This window comes from Hypanus sabinus, chromosome 5 (genome assembly GCF_030144855.1).
Source record: "Hypanus sabinus isolate sHypSab1 chromosome 5, sHypSab1.hap1, whole genome shotgun sequence".
NCBI lineage: Eukaryota > Metazoa > Chordata > Chondrichthyes > Myliobatiformes > Dasyatidae > Hypanus > Hypanus sabinus.
This window is the reverse complement of record NC_082710.1, coordinates 174,683,312-174,705,608: the sequence shown is the minus strand read 5'-3', so window position 1 is coordinate 174,705,608 and position 22,297 is coordinate 174,683,312. Positions and strand designations below refer to the sequence as shown.

At 44.0% G+C, this 22,297-nt stretch overlaps 4 protein-coding genes across 6 annotated transcripts; all 4 read left to right on the top strand.

The window, feature by feature from the left end:
* Window positions 1-815: 815 nt before the first annotated feature.
* Window positions 816-1,224, top strand: LOC132393832 (late histone H2A.2.2-like). Its single transcript, XM_059969223.1, has one exon. It carries the CDS (start codon window positions 816-818, stop codon window positions 1,203-1,205), a length of 390 nt encoding a protein of 129 aa, XP_059825206.1. The 3' UTR covers window positions 1,206-1,224.
* Window positions 1,225-2,657: 1,433 nt separating this feature from the next.
* On the top strand, window positions 2,658-3,068 carry LOC132394828 (histone H3-like). Its single transcript, XM_059971232.1, has one exon. It carries the CDS (start codon window positions 2,658-2,660, stop codon window positions 3,066-3,068), a length of 411 nt encoding a protein of 136 aa, XP_059827215.1.
* A 5,883-nt stretch (window positions 3,069-8,951) lies between these two features.
* LOC132394616 (histone H1-like) lies at window positions 8,952-21,085 on the top strand. Of its 3 annotated transcripts, none has more exons than XR_009512389.1 (2): window positions 8,952-9,055; window positions 11,063-11,569. XR_009512389.1 is itself a non-coding variant. In XM_059970963.1 (2 exons), exon 2 carries the CDS (start codon window positions 20,359-20,361, stop codon window positions 20,986-20,988), a length of 630 nt encoding a protein of 209 aa, XP_059826946.1. In that variant the 5' UTR covers window positions 8,971-9,055; window positions 20,213-20,358; the 3' UTR covers window positions 20,989-21,085. The 3 variants fall into 3 exon arrangements, 2 of the variants coding, with proteins under 2 accessions (XP_059826946.1, XP_059826945.1); XM_059970963.1 differs by lacking the exon at window positions 11,063-11,569 and adding an exon at window positions 20,213-21,085 and having other exon boundaries at window positions 8,971-9,055; XM_059970962.1 differs by lacking the exons at window positions 8,952-9,055; window positions 11,063-11,569 and adding exons at window positions 11,768-11,852; window positions 20,213-21,085.
* On the top strand, window positions 17,336-17,977 carry LOC132394827 (histone H1-like). The gene has a single exon (XM_059971231.1). It carries the CDS (start codon window positions 17,336-17,338, stop codon window positions 17,975-17,977), a length of 642 nt encoding a protein of 213 aa, XP_059827214.1.
* Window positions 21,086-22,297: the final 1,212 nt, after the last annotated feature.

The window sequence follows — 22,297 nt, the reverse complement described above, 5'->3', positions numbered from 1 at the left end:
AAAAAAGAGGCTCACCAGGATGCTGGTCTGGATAGAAGAGGAGACCTGATTGCAATTTTTAAAACAAAATAAACGTTATTCATAATAAAATTATTTACAAGAATAAATCATTCAGTGTTTGTCATTATTTATAGTCAATGCTTTCTGTACTGTTTTGTTGCATTCGTATACATCAATAGCATTGCTGGCACTCACGTGGCACACTGCAGCTTTATAATAAATACTAAATCATTGAGGGGCTTCCCTTCTGCAGTTCGAGAAGAGCCATACACCGGGGTCCTTTCCCACGAGACCTAATAGTAATTGTCAGAGGCATAGATAGGGCAGGCTGCCAGTATCATTCTCCACGATTCAACAGGTCTGATACTAGGAGTAATGCTTTGAAGGAGAGAGGGGCAAGTTCAGTGAAATGTGCGAGGCAAGTTTTTTTTCACACAGGAAACTGCCGCAATCCATTATTTCTGTAAATATCAGAGAGACCAGTCGAAATCGATTATGCACAAGTTTTCCGATGGTCCACAAAACAACCTAATTTAATAGGAAAATCCAAAAGAACCGCTAAAGACACTCGGCATCGCTCCGAGGAAAAAGACATCGTCTCAAGTATATACCTTATGCAAATTAGGGATGGGTAAGATGTCGATTTTCATTCGCTAACTTTTCGAAACGTTCCTGCTATGGAAGACCAATCCAAAACAAAGGGAAACTAATTGGCCAATGAAAAATCGCACCATTTTTTTCAAGATCTTCAAGAAGATATAAAAGGAGCTGCGATCGTTGTGTTAGGATTATCGGAGTTGAAGGTTGTTAGGAAGATGTCAGGACGAGGTAAAACCGGAGGAAAAGGACGCACTAAGTCGAAATCCCGTTCTTCGCGGGCCGGTTTGCAGTTCCCAGTTGGTCGAATCCATCGATTTTTGCGAAGGGGTAATTATGCGGAGCGTATTGGTGCGGGTGCTCCTGTCTACTTAGCAGCAGTGTTGGAGTATTTAACGGCTGAGATCTTGGAACTAGCTGGCAACGCAGCTCGTGACAACAAAAAGACCAGGATCATTCCCCGCCATCTCCAACTCGCCATTCGCAATGATGAAGAACTGAACAAGCTGCTGGGTGGGGTTACTATTGCCCAGGGCGGTGTCCTGCCAAACATCCAAGCGGTACTGTTGCCCAAGAAAACTGGCCACCCTAGTAAAGTTTATGCTTAAAAGATAAGACGGAAAGGAAATTTAAGACAAAAAAGGCTCTTTTAAGAGCCACCAAATATATTCTAAAGCAGTTATACCATTTTCTCTTGTCTTTTCCCAAGCTTTATAAATCTAAAAGTACACGTAAAGTAACTCACAAGGTAAAGGAAAACCCAACATTTAAAAATAGGAACAATATCAATTGGATTTTGACTTAATTGGCTAATTGACTTCCCTATGTTTTGGGCCTGTGATTAGAATTCCATTTAGTTCCTATCTGAAACGAAAGCCATTCATATGAAACTCCGACATGGATTCAAAGATGTCCTTCAGAGTACTAGACAAGTTGAAGGATATTTCCTCTGGCTGCGGAATCAAAACCAAGGGCCTATCTTAAAATGCAATATAGATATTAAGGATCAGATTCATTAAGAAACATTTAAAACTCTTGATAGAAATCCAAAAGTGGGGATCAATTTAACTCGAATTCGATGAAATTGAATTAACCTTGGGTTAAGGTTATTTCATTGAACGTTGAAGGTCCTGGGGAAGATAAATCTTCCATTATCGAATGGTAAAGCAGATTGGATGATCCGAATAGCCTGATTCTGCCGTCATCTCGTGGTGTTAAAATCAGAAAATGCTGAAGTGGGGGGAGGGGCGCAGGTGTAGCCGTGGAGGAGAGTGGCTGTTTGAAGTTGACAGTTTCCAGTTACTATCTTCCCTCTGTCACGGGGACACCGAATATGTAATCCTCGGCTGAAAAAGTACACCCCTTAAAAGCAAGTAAGGGAAATACTTTAAATTTTTGCCGTTTTTGCTTTAATGTTCTGATAAACAGCAGTGAAAACAGAATTCAAATTCAGAAGGTATTTACACAGAGGGGTTATCTGCTTGGAACGCGCTGCCAAAGGTGCTGACGGAGGCAAATATAAAAGAGGCGTTTATGACTCCAGGATAGGCTCATGAATATGCAGAAGATGGAGAATTACGGACTTGTTTAAGCAGAAGGGGTTAGGCATTTAATTCCTATTTTATTCCGGCATAACACAATGCACCATCCCTATGCTGTAGAAAAAAGACTATGTGATTAAAGCTTTTTCGGATTGAACAAAGTTGTTTTCAAACTCGGTGTAGAACTGTCATTTTATGGTCACTCTTTAATGCCCCTCTTAAAAGACTAATTAATTATGTCATTGCATGAAATAGTTTTGACAAAAGACCTGCCATTTGAAATGTTATTCCTTCACGGATGTTACGTGACATACCCCACTTTGTGGTACAGAAATGTGATTTTATTAGCAGTATTCTGTCGATGTTAGATCTCTCTCATTATTTTAAATATGTTGCAATATTTGAGCGGATGGGAAACCGCGCCTATCGGGCGTCCAATCATAAGACGCGCGTCGGTTGGTGTTCCTATAAAAGCCACAACGGCGAACGGGGTGCAGATGTTGACTGCAGGGCAGTGAGATGGCGAGGACTAAGCAGACAGCACGGAAATCCACGGGCGGCAAAGCTCCCCGCAAGCAGCTGGCCACCAAGGCAGCCCGCAAGAGCGCTCCGGCGACGGGCGGCGTGAAGAAGCCGCACCGGTACCGGCCGGGTACAGTGGCTCTGCGGGAGATCCGGCGCTACCAGAAATCGACTGAGCTGCTCATCCGTAAGCTGCCTTTTCAGCGCTTGGTCCGTGAAATCGCGCAGGACTTTAAGACTGACCTGCGCTTCCAGATATCTGCAGTGGTGGCATTGCAAGAAGCCAGTGAGGCTTACGTGGTAGGGCTGTTCGAGGACACCAACTTGTGCGCCATCCATGCCAAGCGGGTTACAGTAATGCCCAAGGACGTTCACCTGGCGCGGCGCATTCGCGGGGAGCGCGCCTGAGTTTATAAGGTTAATGTTTAAAAAACCTAAAGGCTCTTTTAAGAGCCACCAAATTATTCAGGTGAAAGTTACTGTAATACGAAGTTGATCAATCTTACCGTTGTAGCCTAAAATGCACCTAATCTAAAGTGCAACTTCTTTGCCCGGCAGGAGCCTTTGAAATACAGTAATTAGAAGTCGGAATCCCTGCGTTTTAGTAAGAAAGTTGAACATAAAATAATTAGAAAGGTATTAATGCTTTGGAGTAGAGAATTTTTAACCAACCTTGAAAAAACGTACTTAAAATTAGTTTACCTTTCTTGAATAAAATCTTTCATAAAAACTAAGAAATTTCTGTTCAATAAACTGGCTTAAGCCAAAATAGGATTTATTTTTTTCTAAAGGTAGGCTTGGTACATTAAGGTTGTAAACTGTAAACCTCAGTTCTAGATGACCAGCACCTACTTTATCATGCCCCATTGTTTGTGACTTCCATTAGTGAAAACGTCTCAATATTTACTGTCAAGCCCCTTTAGGATATCACTATCATTTGTTTAAGGTCACACCTCTTTTTTCTGAAGAAATACCCAAATCTGTCTAGCTTCTCATAATAATACTGTACATCCTCTATCCTGGAAATTGGCCTGGTGGATAATCCAGTCTTTGTTCAGTCCTTTGGGATTATGCCCTTTTTTGTTATGGTCTGGTCTGGAGCCCGCATTCCAGGTCTTGATCCAGTCTGCGGACTCCGGGTCTTGTAGGCGTCTCTCCTTTCACCCTTGAGCCCAATTAGACACTCCTGTGGATCATCGTAGCTTGTTGGGGCTCAAGGAGGTGCACCTGATGCCCATCAGCTGGTGGTGTATATAGGGGGCTCTGGGACTGAGTGGAGTTTGGGTGTTGTCCTGCCTATCCTGTTCCTCCGGTTGCCCTGCTTGGAATTCCCCTCATTAAAGACGAGTTCTACGAGTAAGTCTGGCAGTCACCCTGGACCTAGTTCCCTTCCTATCCCTTGCCTCTGTCGGGCAAGCCTGGCTGGACTGCCACTGCCCGGCAGGGGACTCTGCTCCTTTCCATCCCTCTCCTTCAACAGGTTGTGCTCTGAAACCTGCCCAGGTGTCCCGTGACCTGCCCAGGCCCCTGTATTCCTGCCTGGGAGGTCTGGGCCCTGCCCAGGAGTTATGTGGCCTGCCCAGTGAACTCCTGGACCCTGCCTGAACTCCGGGATCCTCCTTGCCTGAACTCTAAGACTCTCCCGGAACCCTAGAATCATCTTGAACGTCACATCCCTCACGCACACCACTGTCACCACATCTTGTCTCTCGTTTAGTTGTTTCCGTCCTGCCCTAGTACTTCAGTGCCTGCGCTTGGGTCCAGTCTCCTGTCCCCTTGTGACATTTTTATGCAAGGGAACTGAAGAGCGCAGTATATCCCAGGGGTGGTCTCACCAACACTGTAACAAAAGCTCCCTATTCTTAAACTCCAACCCATTCGTCATGAACATTAACATACTGTTTGCTTTTGCAAAGCCATAGAGCACTGCACCAAAGAAACAGGCCTTTCAGTCATCTAGTCTGTGCCAAATCGTTATTCTATCTAATCCTATCAATTCACACCTGGACCATAGTTCTCCATACTCCTCCCATCCATATACTTATCCAAACTTCTCTCAAATGTCACATTATACCCATGTACACTACTTCCATGGGCAGCTTATTCCACAGTCGCATTATTCTCTGAGTGTAGAAATTTCCCCTCAGGTCCCTTTCACCTTTTACCCTCTCTAGTTCCAGTCTCATCCAACTTCAGTGGAATGAGCCGACTTCCATTTGCTCCATCTATAATCCTCCTAGTTTTGTATACCTCTATCAACTCTCCCCTCATTCTCCTATGTTCCAACAAATAAAGTCCCAACCTATTCAACCTTTCTCAATAAGTCAAGTGCCTGCAATATCTGCAAGTTTTCTCCATACCCTTTCAATTTTATTGATATCTTTCTTACAGGTAGGTGACCAGAACTGCACACAATACTCCAAATTAGGCCTCACCAACATCTTAAACAACTTTAACATCTACTTCTTTTTGCTGCACAAATGTGCAATTCTGGGTAACGAGATAAGCAGGCATGGATTTCACCTTCAACTGAAATGAAACAATCTCTGTCCTTGCTCTTGTTGCTTGGTCAATAAGAAAACAGCAAAAGTAAAGTTCTCAGAAGATTCAGAGAAAGGGTCCCTGACCCAGTCATATACTTGTGTTGAAAGGGAGGAAAAGTACTGTTCGGTTTTGTTCTGAAATCCTTCTTCAATCAGACTCGAGACTTTCTGATCCATCCTCGCTCTCAAGCCCAAGCAGCAGTGGAAACATTTGAAGATTTCCTTCTGCAACATGTTTCTTTCAAAAGATTGAGTTTCCTATTAAATCCAAGAATTCTGTCACTTGAAGTCAAAACATTTTCTCTAGGGCCTTGCAGAGACTTGTTCAACTGGGTTATATGATGAAAAATGTCTGATTGATAGGCTAGTTTCTGCAGCCAGTCTTTATCTTCAAAGCACTATGCACAGTGAGTGATTCAGTCCAATCAAAATCGATCATTTTCATGGCTCCTCGGTCTCGAGGTTATCCACATCCTCGGAGAATTCGTGCACAATTGACTTTGGCTTAAGTGTGCCTCTTATTAGTTACTGAAATAATGCATTGCAGCAGTAATTCATTTACACCTCTGATTTATAAAAGAGTAAGAACAGTCAGTACACCACTGGGAAGTTGTACCAGTGAACAATAAAAAGCTTCAGTTCTATACCAGCCTTCATGTGCTAATCCAGCTGCGTGCTTATACCACAGATGACAGTCAAATAGAATGGTCTTTTCAGGCTGGTGGGATACTATGTGTTCAAAAGATCAGACTTTAGTGGTGAAGGCTTTTGATGCTTTATCCAGAACCTATCAATCTCTGCCTTGAGTACACCCAAACATCTCCACAGCTTCCACAAATTCACCACCCTCTGGCTAAAGAAATTTCTCTGCATCTCTGTTTTAAGTGGATGCCCCCTATCCTGAGGCTATGCTCTCTTGTCGCAGACTTCCCCACCTGCCACAGGCATGGATTTCGCAGCGCAGCAGATTGGCAATTGCACTCGTGAATTTGCATGTCAGCTTATTATTATTTCATTGTGATAGTATCTAACTGCATTCTTTTCATCATAGTGCTTGTTGAGACCAGAGCAAAGCATGCCAATTTTTCACTGCCTGCTAGCAATCGCCTTTGCCTGAGAAATTGGACTTTTGAATCAACTGACTCTGCTAACTAGCGGTATTTGTTTAATGTTTAGTTGTTCTTTTCAGCTGGACTGTAGGCTTCATTTCCCATTTGTAAGTTTTAGTTAACGGCCTTGTTTGGCCTAGCACTTATTGTTTTATTTTCCCTCTAACTCTATTCGCATTAAAGTCTGTGAACTATCGACCTGCTTAAGTGTCTCTCACTCCGCACTTGGGCCACATCCAAACGCAATGACAGCATCATGGGAAGCATTCTTTCCACATCTTGTCTGTCTAGGCCTTTCAACATTTCAGATGTTTCAATGAGATACCTGGGTGTCAAGATCTCTGAGGATCTAACCTGGTCCCACCGTATCGATGCAGCTACAGAGAAGGGAAGACAGTGACTATTCTTCAATAGGAGTTTGAAGAGATTTGGTATGTCAACAAAAACACTCAAAAACTTCGATAGTTGTACCGTGGAGAGCATTCTGACAGGCTGCATCACTGTCTGGTGGTGGGGGGGGGGGGTGGGGGAGACCACTGCACAGGACTGAAAGAAGCTGCAGAGGATTATAAATTTAGTCAGCTCCATTTAGCCTGCAAAGAACCCAGGATATCTTCAGGGAGCGTTGTCTCAGAAAGGCAGCCTCGATTATTAAGGACCGCCAGCACCCAGGACATGGTCTTTTCTCACTGCTACTGTCAGGTAGGAGGTACAGAAGCCTGAAGGCACACACTCAGCGATTCAGGAACAGCTTCTTCCTCTCTGCCATCCGATTCCTAAATGGGTTTTGAACCCGTGAGCACTACCTCACTTTTTAAATATATATTATTTCTGTTTTTGCATGATTTTAATCTATTTAATTGATTAGCCTATTCATTAGTATTTTTATATTTACTTTTTCTTCTATATTATGTATTGCATCGAACTGCTGCTGCTGCTAAGTTAAATTTCACAACTCATGACGGTCATAATAAATCTAATTCTGATCCCCCCCCCCCCCACATCCTTCTAAATTCCAGCGAGTGGATCCAGAGCCATCAAACGTTCCTTGTATGACCCAAAATCATCCTTGTGAACCTCCTCTGGACCCTCTCCAATGCCAGCACATCTTTCTAGATGAGGGGCCCAAAACTGTTCAGAATACTGAAGGTGAGGCTTCACTAGTGCCTTATAAAGCCTCAGCATCACATCCCTGTTCTTGTATTTTAGAACTCATTTGCAACGAGTTAAGTGTAGGTGGGAGATTAAAGATGGTAATCCAATCTTTCATTTTATTATGGCTGCAACAGATTTTTTACATATTCTTTGAAACTGCAGATAATGTCAGAGCTGGAACCTGAGTCAGCGCGGTGTATATCTTCTCTTTCAAAGTTTTTTAATGACTTTATTAATTGCTTCGATGCCTTTCTAGACACGACACCCTTCATCGACATCTTCTGCAGTCCCTACATACTACTGGCTTGAACAAAATATATCTGTCGCTGTTACGCTAATCTTATTTATAGGCTGTTTCATGCTAATGAAGGATTCAGCCATCAGATGTTTCTATTGGCTAATATCCAAATTTAAGCCAATTGTCTTTAGGGGTTCGTATGAATGCGCGCTCCAATCAGTGGTGAGTAGCGTTTTGTCCGCGTCTGCGCAACGTCTCGCTCACTACATATTAATTTTACGTTAAAAATGCTCTGGAAAGCATTCACAGAACTCCCAACTTTTTAAAAAATGATATACCTTTCCAGATTTCAAGTGTGAATCGACATTGTGGACATTAATTTTAAATGACAATTTGTATCACTAGAATGGTATTTGCCCCCCTTTTCCAGTGCTGCTTGATATTTTGATTCCCAGAAAACCTAGCATTTTCCTCATCCTGATCTATTTTAAATGTACAATGTATAACCAAGGATGGAAAATGTAAACAAAATGTTTGAAAGCGTTAAAATTTGATTTTGATCTCACTTCTATTATGTGTTTTCTGAAATGCCAGAATGTACAACCACCCAATAAAACCAGAAATATTGTAACAAGTTAAGGAGCATCATCATCTTAGTTTATTGCAGTAACCTATTTTAAGTAAATTAATTTTACAAGTACTTTGCTGAGATAACGCGGAATAAATTTCAATACTAATCAGGCTCCAGTGAAAATTAATGAGAAACAGCTTTTAAAAGTAAAATTGCGAGGTCCTGACAAGAACCGTTGGCATCGATGTAATCTGCCACTTTGTCTACTTCCTCCGAGCCCTGCCTCTCGCAGTCCTGGACAAGGCACGGCGCTTTCGTGGTCCTCTCAGCTTCGGCGTCAACCTTTTAGCCCTTTTTCGCCCTTTGGCATTTTTGCGGGTGTTTTTGACTGCCGTTTTCCTAGCCTGTGGCTTCTGCCGGGAGGCCCCATCAACCTTTTGTTGAGGCGGGGTTGCCAGGCTACCCTCCGCACCACATTGCGCCACCGAGTCTTTGCTGGCGTGCGGCTTCGCTGACTGTTCGGGCTGATTAACCGTTTTCTCCGTGTCGTAGCCGGCTGCCGAGATGACCTTCTTGACAGCGCCCAGCTTGTGAGTTTGCCGCTCTTTGGTGGCGGCAACCGCTTCCAGTATCTGCTCGGCCATCGCCGAACCGGTTTGAGCCGGGCGATAGGAACTTTTCTTCTTGGTCACGGGTGGTAAAGTGATGAAGGTCGCCGGAGAGACAGGAGGCCCGAACACAGTGGCGGCGTCGTCAACGGTAGCGGACGGCAAGTCCAGGTGAGGCACGTCTGCACTTTCAGCCATCTTTGCTAACAAAGTCGCAACAAATGAAGAGGCGGCCGCAACCTGCCCTTTATAGAGACGCAAAGCGGACGTAGGCGCCCAACCGGGACGTGGACAAAGCCCGGGTCTCCCGGGGTTACCTGACCCGGTTTAGCATCGAGTTGGGGCTTCCGACCTAATCCTGGCTCTTAAGTAATATACCAACCTTATTTATTTGGATAAATAAGGATTAACACAGATATCGCAAATTTGTCTCTTCCTTCCTTCCAACCAGTCCAATTTCACATATCAGGCATAAGAAACTGCACCATAGACGAGAAGCTGAAATGATCTAGCAGCATCTGTAGATGGAAATGGACAGTCGACGTTTCGGGTTCCGAAGGGTCGACTATCCATTTTCCAGCAAGCCTGTCCCGCCGAGTTCCCTGAGCGCTTTGGGAATCTTCACCCTGTGTTGCTTCAGGACTGGAGATGCACAAAGATATCGTCAGCGATCCCTCCCATTCCCGCTTTTCCCTTTTCTCCCTGCTAGGAGAATATAGAAGAGCTTGAAAGCCAACACGCTCAAGCTCAGTTAAAACACCCAACATCAGGCTCCTGAGCCACCGTGGATGATTCCACTCACTTCAACACTGAATAACTCCTGCACTCACTTTGAATGACTCTACAACTCACGTTCTCAGTATTATCTATCTGTCTATTTTTTGTATTGGTACTGTTTGTCATATTTTTCACGTTGTTTGTAGTTTTTCATTGATCCTATTGTATTTCTTTGCTCAACTGTAAATGTCTGCAAAAAATGAATCTCGGGGTAGTAAATGATGACGTATCCATGATTACTTAATATATTTACTTTGAACTTTGACAAATTTGCAAGCATTTTCTTCCTCACCGCTATCAGAACCTGATCCCAAGTCCTAATACAGAATCTTGACTCTAAACACCAATAGTTCTTCCAACAGATTGTTGCTCCACATTACAGCATCTGCAGTCTCTTGTGCCTTCAGATTCAATCAGCTCTTTCACACACCTTTTATGAAGGTGTCGCCATGTTCTTTTACTGGAATGTTTAGTCTAAACTCCCAGTTATTTTGATGCTGTCACTGTCATATTTTTATCTTGCTCTACAGTCTTGTTGCCTTGTGTATTCATTATTACCATGTACACGCCTCGCTCTGTGAACTTTGTCTGATCAAGGAATTTCACAACAAATATCTAATGTAAAGAAACACATACAAAATTCTGGAGGACCTCAGCTCTTGAGGCAGCATCGATGGAAAGAAATAAAGAGTTAATTTTTTTGTTAGCTGAAACCCTTTAATCAAATCTCTTAATTACAGTTAGCACTGTTACCTGCAGTCTGTTGGGATTGAGCCAGTCAATGTTATTCCACTCATGAAGTTTTAAATGTCTTATCAACCTCGACACAATTTAATTTCCTCATCGATAGTGTAAAATATTCTCCCTATTAAACTCAACTACTGAAATGACTTATCAGGTAATTGGTGAGCATGTGAGATCATTAGTGGCAGGAGTATAGAGAAAACAAGAAGAAGGTGAAAGGAGCTCTGCAAGCGGCTGGCGTGGACCTGGAAGACTGAGTGACCTTTTGTACAATAATGAGCCCAAAGTTCAGCAGTGCTTCTGTTCAACAGCATATTTAAAAGGTCTCAACATTTCCAATTGATTATACTGAATTCCCATAAGGCTTAACTATAAATGAACTGGCTTTCTCCAAAGAAAGAGCCTCAAAACTGGACTCATTGTGACCCTCTCTTGCCGTATTCACCATCCAATTCAGAACAATTAAGTTCAATAGTTATTCACAGTGAAATCTAATTCATAAGGAAATACTCAGAGATGACTTTCTTTAATAAAACAGGAGTTAGTTTAGTTCAATGATGTCAGGGAATGTTTCACTGCAGTGCAACAGGAGTGCCAAATGGTTGAATGTACGTTCTTTAATATGAAACAAGTTCCTGTCTGCTTCCTCTGCTGCAGGTCGATGCTCACATGTCCTTTTCAAAGAAGAACTCCTGAACTCTCTTGATGTCTTGGCCATTACTAACTCTGAATTAACACTGTTTGAATTTGGATGGAAGTAAAGTGGCTTCAGGTTTAGGCATTGAAAATATGAGTTACATTTGTAAACTAATGAGATTGATATAAACACACTTAGTGACATTTGGAGATGAAAAAAACATTATTAATACAAGTTATTGAAAATAAAATAAAAATGCTGAAAATCTGAATTGAAGCCAGTGATGCAAGTATTCAGGGACATTAAATGAAAACATTGACCTTTGATTTTTGCTCCAAAGATATTGCCTGACATGCTGAGTATTTCCAGAACTTCTGCTTTAATAGCAACACAGGCCTTACTTGCACTGTACAATAAGACAAAATTCAAATGTTTTAAAACATGGTGAATATATTGGAAAATTAATGTTTTCAGTTCATAATATAACCTTACAAAAATACCAATATCAATGTGCTTCTAAATGCTGGGATTCTAAATATTGCTGAATGTACCATGCTGTGCATGGCTTATTCCTACAATAAAATGTATTTTTAATGTGGAATTATTAATGCCATTATGTCTTCTAAAAGTTGGTTTGGCAACTTGATAATCCCCACCACAGTTGACAATAGTTTTTTGTTCTAATTCCCTACTTTCTTGGTAGTGGACAGTGTTAACCCACGTGAGATTCCTGTGGAATCGGATGAAATATCAGTTTTACTAGAAAGACCACCCATTGTCACTCCAATGACTTCAGCAGAGAGCAAATTGGTAAGCTACAATCTATCTCTCAGTTTCCTGATGGGTGGATTAAAGTTAAAACTGTCCTCAAAACATTGAATTAGTGTTTAATCATGTTTATTTGTGAGGCTTATATTGCCTTAATCCCATTAAAGGTAATGACCCTTGTGTGAGTATCTTTGGACTCTACAACAGGTAGTTTAAAACTGCCCAATGGGTCACTGTCATGAGTCTGCCATTAAGGACAAATATACAGAAAGATGCCAGAAAAAGGCTAGCAATATCATCCTGCTTTGCCTCACTCCCATCAGGGAAGAGGATACACAACATTCATGTCAAGACCATGAGACTTTAAGATAGTTACTTCCCCCAAGCCACAAACATCCTGCAGATGCGTGAAGTCCAGAGCTACACATGTAAAATGCTGGAGGAATTCAGCAGGAGAGGCAGCAGCTGTGGAAATAAATAATCATTCGATGTTTTGGGTCAAGATGCTTCATCAGAACTAGAAAGGGAAGGGTGAGATCCTCCAAGCCATCAGGCTGATCAACATCTCCACCCATTAAAGCCCCCCCCCCATCAACACCCACCACCACAACCTAGCATCACTTTAAGCATATACAATCTGTCTATGCATATAAACTTACCATATGTATAAAGCAGCTACACTCAAACAGTTACTCACACATTGAGTGATTTATAGGATTGCTTTTATGTTTGGATTTATTGTATTTTTTTTCTATTTTATTGTGTTTTTGGTGCTTTTGTGTTTTTTCTTAAGTTTCACCAGATCTGGAGTAACAATCATTTCATTCTCCTTTGTAATGGTGTACTGGAGGATGACAATCTTGAATCTTGATTCTCCAATCCGTAGGTAGAACAGATTTTCCATCTCTGCTCATGTTACTACTATGAAATGGGCAATAGTGCACCATCAGATGTTCATGCATTTACTGGGCACTAAGTTCTGCCCTTGGATATGGATGAATTGACATGCAATATACTGCCCCGTGCTCCTGTGAGGAAAAGCTCTTGTCACAGCCCTCCTGTTTTATGCAGTGATATTCAGGCTATGATTTATTAATATCTTAAGTAAAGGCTTGAAATTGAATTCATGCTGTGCTCCTGCAGAGCTGTAATACCTGTGTGATGACTCACAATGAACATGTTGAGATGAATTCACTTTTAACAGACTTTCTAACCAATGGTTTCCTTTGTGATGCAATAATTTTGTTTGACTGTATAAAAGGTCCAGATGATTGTTGGGACCAGTGTTTAAAAAAAAAACTTGGCAAATTGAAACTCACATAACCCACCATTTTGGAGTTCCCTGAAAGGAGGAGGGATGTGAAATATCTGGAATTATTGACTGCAGACATTGATTGTTCATTGCACTCCATAGATCTTGCTAACAGCAAAAAAAAATCTGCAGATGCTGGAAATCCAAAGAAACACACACACACACACACACACACACACGCACGCACGCACGCACGCACACACACACACACACACACACACACACACACACACACACATGCACACACATACACACACACTCATTCACTCACTCATTCACTCACTCACTCACTCACTCACTCACTCACTCACAGACTCTTTCTCATTGATGCTGACTGGTCCACCCATTTTCTCCAGCATTCTGTGTGGATCTTGCTGATCTGTTGGGTTTCACCTGCATTTTGTGTGTATTGTTTAATTTCCAGCTTCAGCAGAATCTCCTGTGCCTCTGTCCATGAAATCACGGTTTCCTTTATATAACAAACTGACATTTGGTACTGTATTTCAAACTTGCAAATTAGTCTTGATATTGACATTCTTGAAGTAAATTGAATGATTTTAACCCTGCATCACTTCCAACAAATGTCAGAAAACTGTAGTTGAGGTCTAATTGGCTATTTTGCTTTTAACATGTGAGGTTCTGTAACACCTAGATTTCACCTGTCCTGATGGAATGATTCCAAGGTGTTGTGATAACAGAATGATGAACAGAACTTTGACAAACTTCTGTAAATGCCCAGAGGACAGTATGCTCAGGAACTGAAAAGACTACAGAAAATAGTAGATACAGCCCAGTGCATCACAGTGAAATCCCTCCCCATTGTTAAGCACATTTACATAGATCCTCCAAAAGGCAAGCATCCATCATTAGGGACCTCACCACCCAGGACATGCCCTCTTCTTATTGCTACCATCAGGAAGGAGGTACAGAACCCTGAAAACACTCACTCAGTGATTCATAGAAACGTAGAAAACCTACAGCACAATACATGCTCTTCGGCCCACAAAGTTATGCCAAACATGTCCTTACCTTAGAAGTTACTAGGCTTACCCATAGCCATAGTCATTTTTCTAAACTCCATGTACCTATCCAAACTCTCGTAAAAGACCCTATCATATCCGCATCCACCACTGTCACTGGCAGTCCATTCCATGCACTCACCAATCTCTGAGTTAAAAACTTACCCCTGACATCTCCTCTGTACCTACTCCCCAGCACCTTAAACTTGTGTCCTCTTGTGACAGTCATTTCAGCCCTGGGAAAAAGCCTCTGACTGTCCACACGATCAATACCTCTCATCATCTTGTGCACCTCTATCAGGTCACCTCTCATCCTCCGTTGCTCCAAGGAGAAAAGACCAAGTTCACTCAACCTATTCTTAAAAGGCATGCTCCCCAATCCAGGCAACATCCTTGTAAATCTCCTCTGCACCCTTTCAATGGCTTCCACATCCTTCCTGTAGTGAGGTGACCAGAACTGAGCACAGTACTCTAAGTGGGGTCTGACTAGAGTCCTATATAGCTGCAACATTACCTCTCAGCTCCTAAACACCGTATGCCTTCTTAACCACAGAGTTAACCTGTGCAGCTGCTTTGAGTGTCCTATGGACTCGGACCACAAGATCCCTTTGATCCTCCACACTGCCAAGAGTCTTACTATTAATACTATATTCTGCCATCATATTTGACCTACCAAAATGAACCACTTCACACTTACCTGGGCTGAACTCCATCTGTCACTTCTCAGCCCAGTTTTGCATCCTATCAATTTTGCTGTAACCTCTGACAGCCCTTCACACTATCCACAACACTTACAGCCTTTGTGTCATCAGCAAACTTACTAACCCATCCCTTCACTTCCTCATTCAGGTCATTTATAAAAATCATGAATAAGGGTCCCAGAACATATTTCTGAGGCACACCACTGGTCACCGACCTTCATGCAGAATATGACCCCTCTACAACCACTCTATGCCTTCTGTGGGCAAACCAGTTCTGGATCCACAAAGCAATGTCCCCTTGGATCCCATGCCTCCTTACTTTCTCAATAAGCCTTGCATGGGGTACCTATCAAATGCCTTGTTGAAATCCATATACACTACATCTACTGCTCTTCCTTCATCAATGTGTTTAGTCACATCCTCAAAAAATTCAATTAGGCTCATAAGGCACAACCTGCTACTAACAAAGCCATGCTGACTATTCCTAATCATATTATGCCTCACCAAATGTTCATAAATCCTGCCTCTCAGGATCTTCTCCATCAACTTACCAACAACTGAAGTAAGACTCACTGGTCTATAATTTCCTGGGCTATCTCTACTCTCTTTCTTGAATAAGGGAACAACATCTGCAACCCTCCAATCCTCCAGAACCTCTCCCATCCCCATTGATGATGCAAGGATCATTGCCAGAGGCTCAGCAATCTCCCCCTTCACCTCCCACAGTAGCCTGGGGTACATTTCATCTGGTCACGATGACTTATCAAACTTGGTGCTTTCCAACAGCTCCAGCACATCCTGTTTCTTAATATCTACAAGCTCCAGCTTTTCAGTCTGCTGCAAGTCATCACTACAATCACCAAGATCCTTTTCCATAGTGAATACTGAAGTAAAGTATTCATTAAGTACCTCTGCCATTTCCTTTGGTCCCATACACACTTTCCCACTGTCACACTTGATAGGTCCTATTCTTTCATGTCTTATCCTCTTGCTCTTCACATACTTGTAGAATGCCTTGGGATTTTCCTAAATCCTGCCTGCCAAGTCCTTCTCATGGCCCCCTCTGGCTCTCCTAATTTCCTTCTTAAGCTCCTTCCTGTTAGCCTTATAATCTTCTAGATCTCTAACATTACCTAGCTCTCTGAACCTTTCATAAGCTTTTCTTCTTGACTAGATTTACTATAGCCTTTGTACACCACGGTTCCTGTACCCTACCATAACTTGCCCGTCTCATTGGAACGTACCTATGCAGAACTCCACACAAATATCCCTAACATTTGCCACATTTCTTTCATACCTTTCCCTGAGAACATCTGTTCCCAACTTAAGCTTCCAAGTTCCTGCCTGATAGCCTCATAATTCCCCTTACTCCAATTAAACGCTTTTCTAATTTGTCTGTTCCTATCTATGCTATTGTAAAGGAGATAGAATTATGATCACTATCTCCAAAATGCTCTCCCAGTGAGAGATCTGACACCTGACCAGGTTCATTTCCCAATACCAAATCAAGTACAGCCTCTCCTCTTGTAGGATTATCTACATATTGTGTCAAGAAACCTTCCTGAACACACCTAACAAACTCCACCCCATCTAAAACACTTGCTCTAGGGAATCAATATTTGGGGAATTAACATTTCCCACCACGACAACTCTGTTATTATAACACCTTTCCAGGATCTGTTTCTCTATCTGTTCCTCAATAACCCCGGTATTATTGGGCAGCCTATAAAACACCCAGTAAAGTTATTGACCCCTTCCTGTTCCTAACCTCCACCTATAGAGACTCCATAGACAATCCCTCCATGGCATTCAGCTTTTCGCAGCCTTGACACTATCTCTGATCAACAGTGCCACGCCCCTTTTGCCTCCCTCCCTGTCCTTCCTGATACATCTAAAAACCCGGCCCTTGAAGTAATCATTCCTGTCCCTGAGCCATCCAAGTCTCTGTAATGGCCACCACGTCATATCTCCAAGTACTGATCCACGCTCTAAACTCATCCACTTTGTTCACAACACTCCTTGCTTTAAAATAGACACATCTTAAACTGTTGGTCTGAGCGCGTCCCAACTTGGCTTTGGAGGGAATGTTTAAATTCCGACAGAGCTCGAAGAATTGCACGTAGTTTCTCAGGAAGAAGGAGCAAAATGCCAACGTGGTCCAATTACTTTTACAACTAGCTGGAGGTTTTGGCGAGTTAAATGAGGCACAGACTCGCAACGCCTGGGAAATCGAATGCTTTGCATCCGTTAGCAAGAGACACAGCGGGTTTGGTTTGGCGTGGTAGGCGGGTTTCCGGGGACCCAAGGATTTAATAAAAGCAAAAGACACAAAATTGGCAACGGGAGGTTTGGCGAAGGTGCGAGGAGAGCGAGGGATTTTAGGTCTTCTCCTTCGCGTCCGCCTCGTTGATATAAAGGCGAGCCTGGGCTTGATGCCTGTGCCTTATCCAACAACGGCAAGCGAGAAAGAGAGCGACACCTAACCTGCCTGCCATGGCTGAGAGCCACAAGGTCAAAGCTATCGGTGACCCCTTTGGAGGTGGGGAGACGAAGGCGATGGCCCTCAGGAAGAAGCGATATTTTCGCAAGAAGGGGGAGGGCCCCACGGTGACTGAACGCATTCTGTCGGTCGCGGCGGCCAGCAAGCAGCGACGCGGCATCTCGCTGGCCGCCCTCAAGAAAGCGCTGTCAGGCAAAGGCTACGATGTAAACCGCCACAACAACCTCGTCAACCAGACAGTGCGGCGTCTGGTGAAGAAGGGCTCGCTCGTGAAGACCAGCGGCACCGGCGCCTCCGGATCATTTCGATTCAATCGCTCCAACAAAGGCCAGAGCCTTCAGCCGGCTCGTGCCTCTGCGCTGAAGAAAGCGGCTAAGATCACTTCGATGCTTAACGAGAACTCGTTGCCGAACAAGAGCGGCCGAACTGCGAAGGAAAAACGGACGGCCAAGGGGAAGAGTGGGCTGCAGGGCCGCGGTCGGCGCATGAAGCCAAAATCCCCCAAAGTTAGGGTGTCCTACGCGCGCAAGGTGGCCCGTGGCAGGAAGGGGGCGGGCAAAGGGAAACTGGGGCGGCGGCCAGTTGGGCGGCCTCGTAAACCCTACAAACAGAAAGTAGCCTCTCGGCTGAAGTGAATCAGTTGGAACCTAGCCTTGAACACAACGGCTCTTTTCAGAGCCACTAAACGACAAAAATTGAGCTGAATGCCACTACAATAATTCACTGGATTAGATAAACCACGTTAAAACAAGGAGGTATGCAATCCTTTCCAGTCCTGAAGGGTCTCCCCATGAAAGGTCGACTGTCATTGCCCTTTATAGTTGCTGCTGAGTTCCTCCTGCATGAAATATGGAGTTAAATAAACTACATGTCAGAGACGGGCAGATTCGAGGTGCGAAACTGGTCTACATCGTAGAGTGGAAAAAATCCCTTTGCAGGGAGATTAGTACCGAGTAAAGAGGGGTGATGTCAGTAACTGAGAGAAAATAATGTATTTAGAAACCATGTGTAACCCCCTGGGTCGCCTCAGGCTCGCTCAGCTCGTTCTTGTCTAGGGGGAGCAGCCTTCAGCCCCGCCAAACTGGGTAATCAGCTGGTGTGGATGCTGTGTGATGTCCCCGCCTCGCCCAAAAACAGACAGTACACCATATGCGATTAAATGAGTACAATTTATAAAGGTTACTATAACTAAGTGATTAATAACAATACAGTATATATGAAGAGAAAATTAAAGAAAAGGCGCCAAACTTATCAAAGTCCAAACCACTTCGTGCACAGCCGTTGGAGCTCAATTTCTGAAGACTTCTGGCCACCATTCGATCCCCTCCGAACTCCTCGACTCGCAGCTCAGGACCCTCCGAACTCCTCGACTCTCCAAACAGCTCAGGACCCTCCGAGTGGTCAACCAAGCACATCTAGCTTCATCCCCCCCCCCTCGGAGAATCTCCCGGCCTCGGACCCCCCCTTTGGGGTCCGATCCTCGCCCAGCTTAGAGCATTGCGTCCTCTCTCTCGACCCCCTCGCGCCGATCTGCCCAAAAGCCCGTCAACAAAAGCTTAGACTCAGAAGATAGAACATTAATCCCCATTTGGTTTACAAAGGAATACCATTCTCGTTATCAGTAAATTAGCATTCCTGCTAGTTAACAAAAGGAAACCCTTTCCCAACAGTAACAAAGGGAAAAAAGAAACCCCCTTTACACATGTAATGACAGTGAAAGTTTGAATCTCAGTGAGGAGACCCAACCATTACTGCTGTTAAAATTCCCGGTGAAGCCTTTGAAAGGTGCAAACCAACAGCTGGGTAGTGCGATTAAACCAACGCCCCCAAATTTTTGCCTGCAGGAGCTGTTCGGGCCGGCGTGGCAATTTTCTCCGGCATCTTGAGTCAATGATAAACAATACATCTCATTGCGTCAAACGCTCCATTTCCAAAGCAGCGATTCGTTGTTTCTTAGGTTACATTTCAGGTGATCTAATTTTGGTGATGCTCAACAATATTCAAAACGCGCTTTTTCGTTTGTAAATATTAACTAGTAAACCCAACTAGTTAGATTTCGAAAGAGGCAGCGTAATTTCTTTGACAGTAGAATCACATTAATCTACCAGTCACTACCTTTCCAGGTGTTGCAAAGTAATTAATTTGCTACAAAGCGGGTTGGACGACTTGAACTTGTTTAATTATTAGATTAAAACAATTACACTACACAAGTAAACCTTATACGAACCGATGAAGGCTGGGGAGAAGCGGGCTATTTCATTCTAATTTGGAACATCCTCGTTTCTCAATATTTCCCAATGTCTTCACAGTCGATATCTATAAAATATTTTGTGAACGAAAGTACAGGGGTAATGGTAAAAACCTCATTTCAATGTTTGAGATTTTGCACGCTGAATCTGCTCGCTTCCGAATTTTCACTGACTAACACTGAATGGCTAATTAATAGTTATTTTTTAAAAAGCTAGATTCTCCTTGCTGTGGGTTTCAATCAAGCTCTCCAAACGTTGTTTTAGTTTGATATCTTCCCATTGTGAAACTTAATCCTACAATCTCGAAATACAGATTTTGTGACAGTTGCGTTGCCTCTGTGAATGGTTTCAAATTTAATATTTTGTTTTAGGATTTACAACATATATTTTCTCGCACACTTGCTGTCTGTAAAATAATTTCTTACTCCAGCGTGATACACAAGCTGTTTATATATATATATATATATACACACACACACACCCCCACACAGAATATACATTTAAGGAGACGAAAACCTGAGATCGAGATCTTTGAAGGATCGAGCCCAGATGAAGAATACCATAGACGAGTTCAAACGAAAGCTCTCCACCATAAATGTCGTCTATTCATTTCCCCCACAGGAATGTGTCTGCTCTGCTGAGTTCCTCCGTGTGTGGATCGAGACGTTGGCGCTAACTTGGCTCTGCACCGTCCGGCACCCGCTCTTAAATAGCGGCAGCTGCTGGAAACACTTCACTTCTGAAGAGAGAGTGAATCGTGCGGAGATATGACTGACCTTGTACGTACTAAACGTACTCGGAAGAAGACCAAAGCTCCGCAGGTGCCGAAGAATGAATCCGTATCCAAGATGATCATTCATGCGGTGGCGGATACAAAGGAGCGCCGCGGTCTCTCGCTCGCCGGTGTCAAGAAGGTGCTATCGGGCAGCGGCTACGACGTAACGAAAAACAACTCTCGGATAATCCAGGCGGTGAGGACCATGGTGAACAAGGGCTCGTTAGTAAACGTCACTGGTAAGGGAGCCTCAGGCTCCTTCAAACTCAGCAAGGAGCAGAAGGACCAGGTGGAGCGGGCAGAGAAGAAAGGGGTCGCTTCACGAACCTCCGCCGTCAAAACATCGATGGGAAAACGTGCGGCCAAGAGACCCATCCCCGCTAAGAAACCCAAAAAGACGTATCGGGGGATGAAGAAGTTTGGCGGCCGTAAGAAGTGGGCGAAAGACGGCAGAAAACCGAAAACTGTTTCGAGGAGAAAAGCAGTCAGGAAAGTTAAGAAGACAAGTCGCCAACGTCCGAAACCAAGGAAACCAACCAAACGACCGGCAAAAGCGGAGAAGCCTCTGACAGAGACATCATCCTCCGAGAAAGTTGACTCAGAGCAGCACCAGAACACCTGAATAAAGGCATCGACAGAGACAACGGCTCTTTTCAGAGCCACGAAATACTTAATCAAGAGCAAAATCATTTGGTTTATTTGTGGATTTGGGATAAAGCGATTCCGTGCAAGTACTGTTGGCATCAAATAAAAGTTAACTTTCCAATAAAAATTTTAATGAAAACGTGCTATTGAATGATTGATTTGCAAATGGCCGGCGCATGCTAAGTACACGAGTTTATTATAATTTATACATTTTTATATTAAATGTGCTTTGAACCTTTGAATTCGCACTAAAACGCGGAGCCAAGCAGAGGATACATGGGATTGGTGCGCTCGGGGGTGGGGGTTCCGAGATTGTTTCTATTGAGTCCTCGTCCCGCCATTAAATGCTGTCGTTTTCACTTTGACGGTGAACGCATGAGAGCCGAGGGTGTTTTTGTATTAAAACAAGCAAAAAAAATTAAAACAATTAAGCAGTTAAGCTTAACAATTAAGCTTCGTGTGTGGCTGCATCAGGTTGTGTGTGGATCCCAGGTACGTGGACACCAAGTACCACTGCGTGCCCAGGTTCCACCTGTCGCCCTGGCTACGAAGGATGGGTCTGGCCCCTTTCCCGCGCAACACCCCTGTCAGCTGGTCGATGCCGCCATACCGGTCCTTCGTAGAGAAGTTCTTCCAGGTCAATGCTTTTGACCGCAGGGCCATCAGACAGTGGTTGGCACGTAATGTCCTGCAGGCACTGCAGGAGAAGGACGAGATGGACACAGTGGGGTGGTTCCCTGAGCAGACTGTCCAGTTCATCTGGCAAATTGCCTCATCGCCAGACCTCACCAACAGGCACCAAGACCTCGCCTGGCTGGTGGTGAGAGGGGCCCTCCCAGTCCGATCCCTCCTGTACGCCCGGAACGTCGTCTCCACACCCCTCTGGCCATGGGAGGACTGCAGAGAGGAGGAGTCGGTGACCCACCTCTTCGCACACTGTGGGTTCGCGGAGAAGGTGTGGAGGAGGATGGAAGGGGCTGTGTCGAGGTTCATCCCCAGAAGCTGCGTAACAGAGGACTCTCTGATCTACGGGCTGTTCCCGGGGACGCACACAGAGACCAACATCCGGTGCTGCTGGCAGATCATCAACTCGGTGAAAGACGCTCTTTGGTCGGCCCGAAACTTGATGGTCTACCAGCACACGGAGATGTCCGTGGGGGAATGCTGCCGACTGGCATATTCTCGGCTGCAGGAGTCCGTGCTGAGGGACACACTCAAACTCGGTGCAGCCACCGCAGAGGCCCGGTGGGGAAGGACCACAGTTTAAGGTTCATCACCCGCGGGAG

Coding starts and splice junctions, on each gene's coding strand:
- LOC132393832 (XM_059969223.1), top strand. CDS start 816: ATGTCAGGACGAGGTAAAACCGGAGGAAAAGGACGCACTAAGTCGAAA.
- LOC132394828 (XM_059971232.1), top strand. CDS start 2,658: ATGGCGAGGACTAAGCAGACAGCACGGAAATCCACGGGCGGCAAAGCT.
- LOC132394827 (XM_059971231.1), top strand. CDS start 17,336: ATGGCTGAGAGCCACAAGGTCAAAGCTATCGGTGACCCCTTTGGAGGT.
- LOC132394616 (XM_059970963.1), top strand. CDS start 20,359: ATGACTGACCTTGTACGTACTAAACGTACTCGGAAGAAGACCAAAGCT.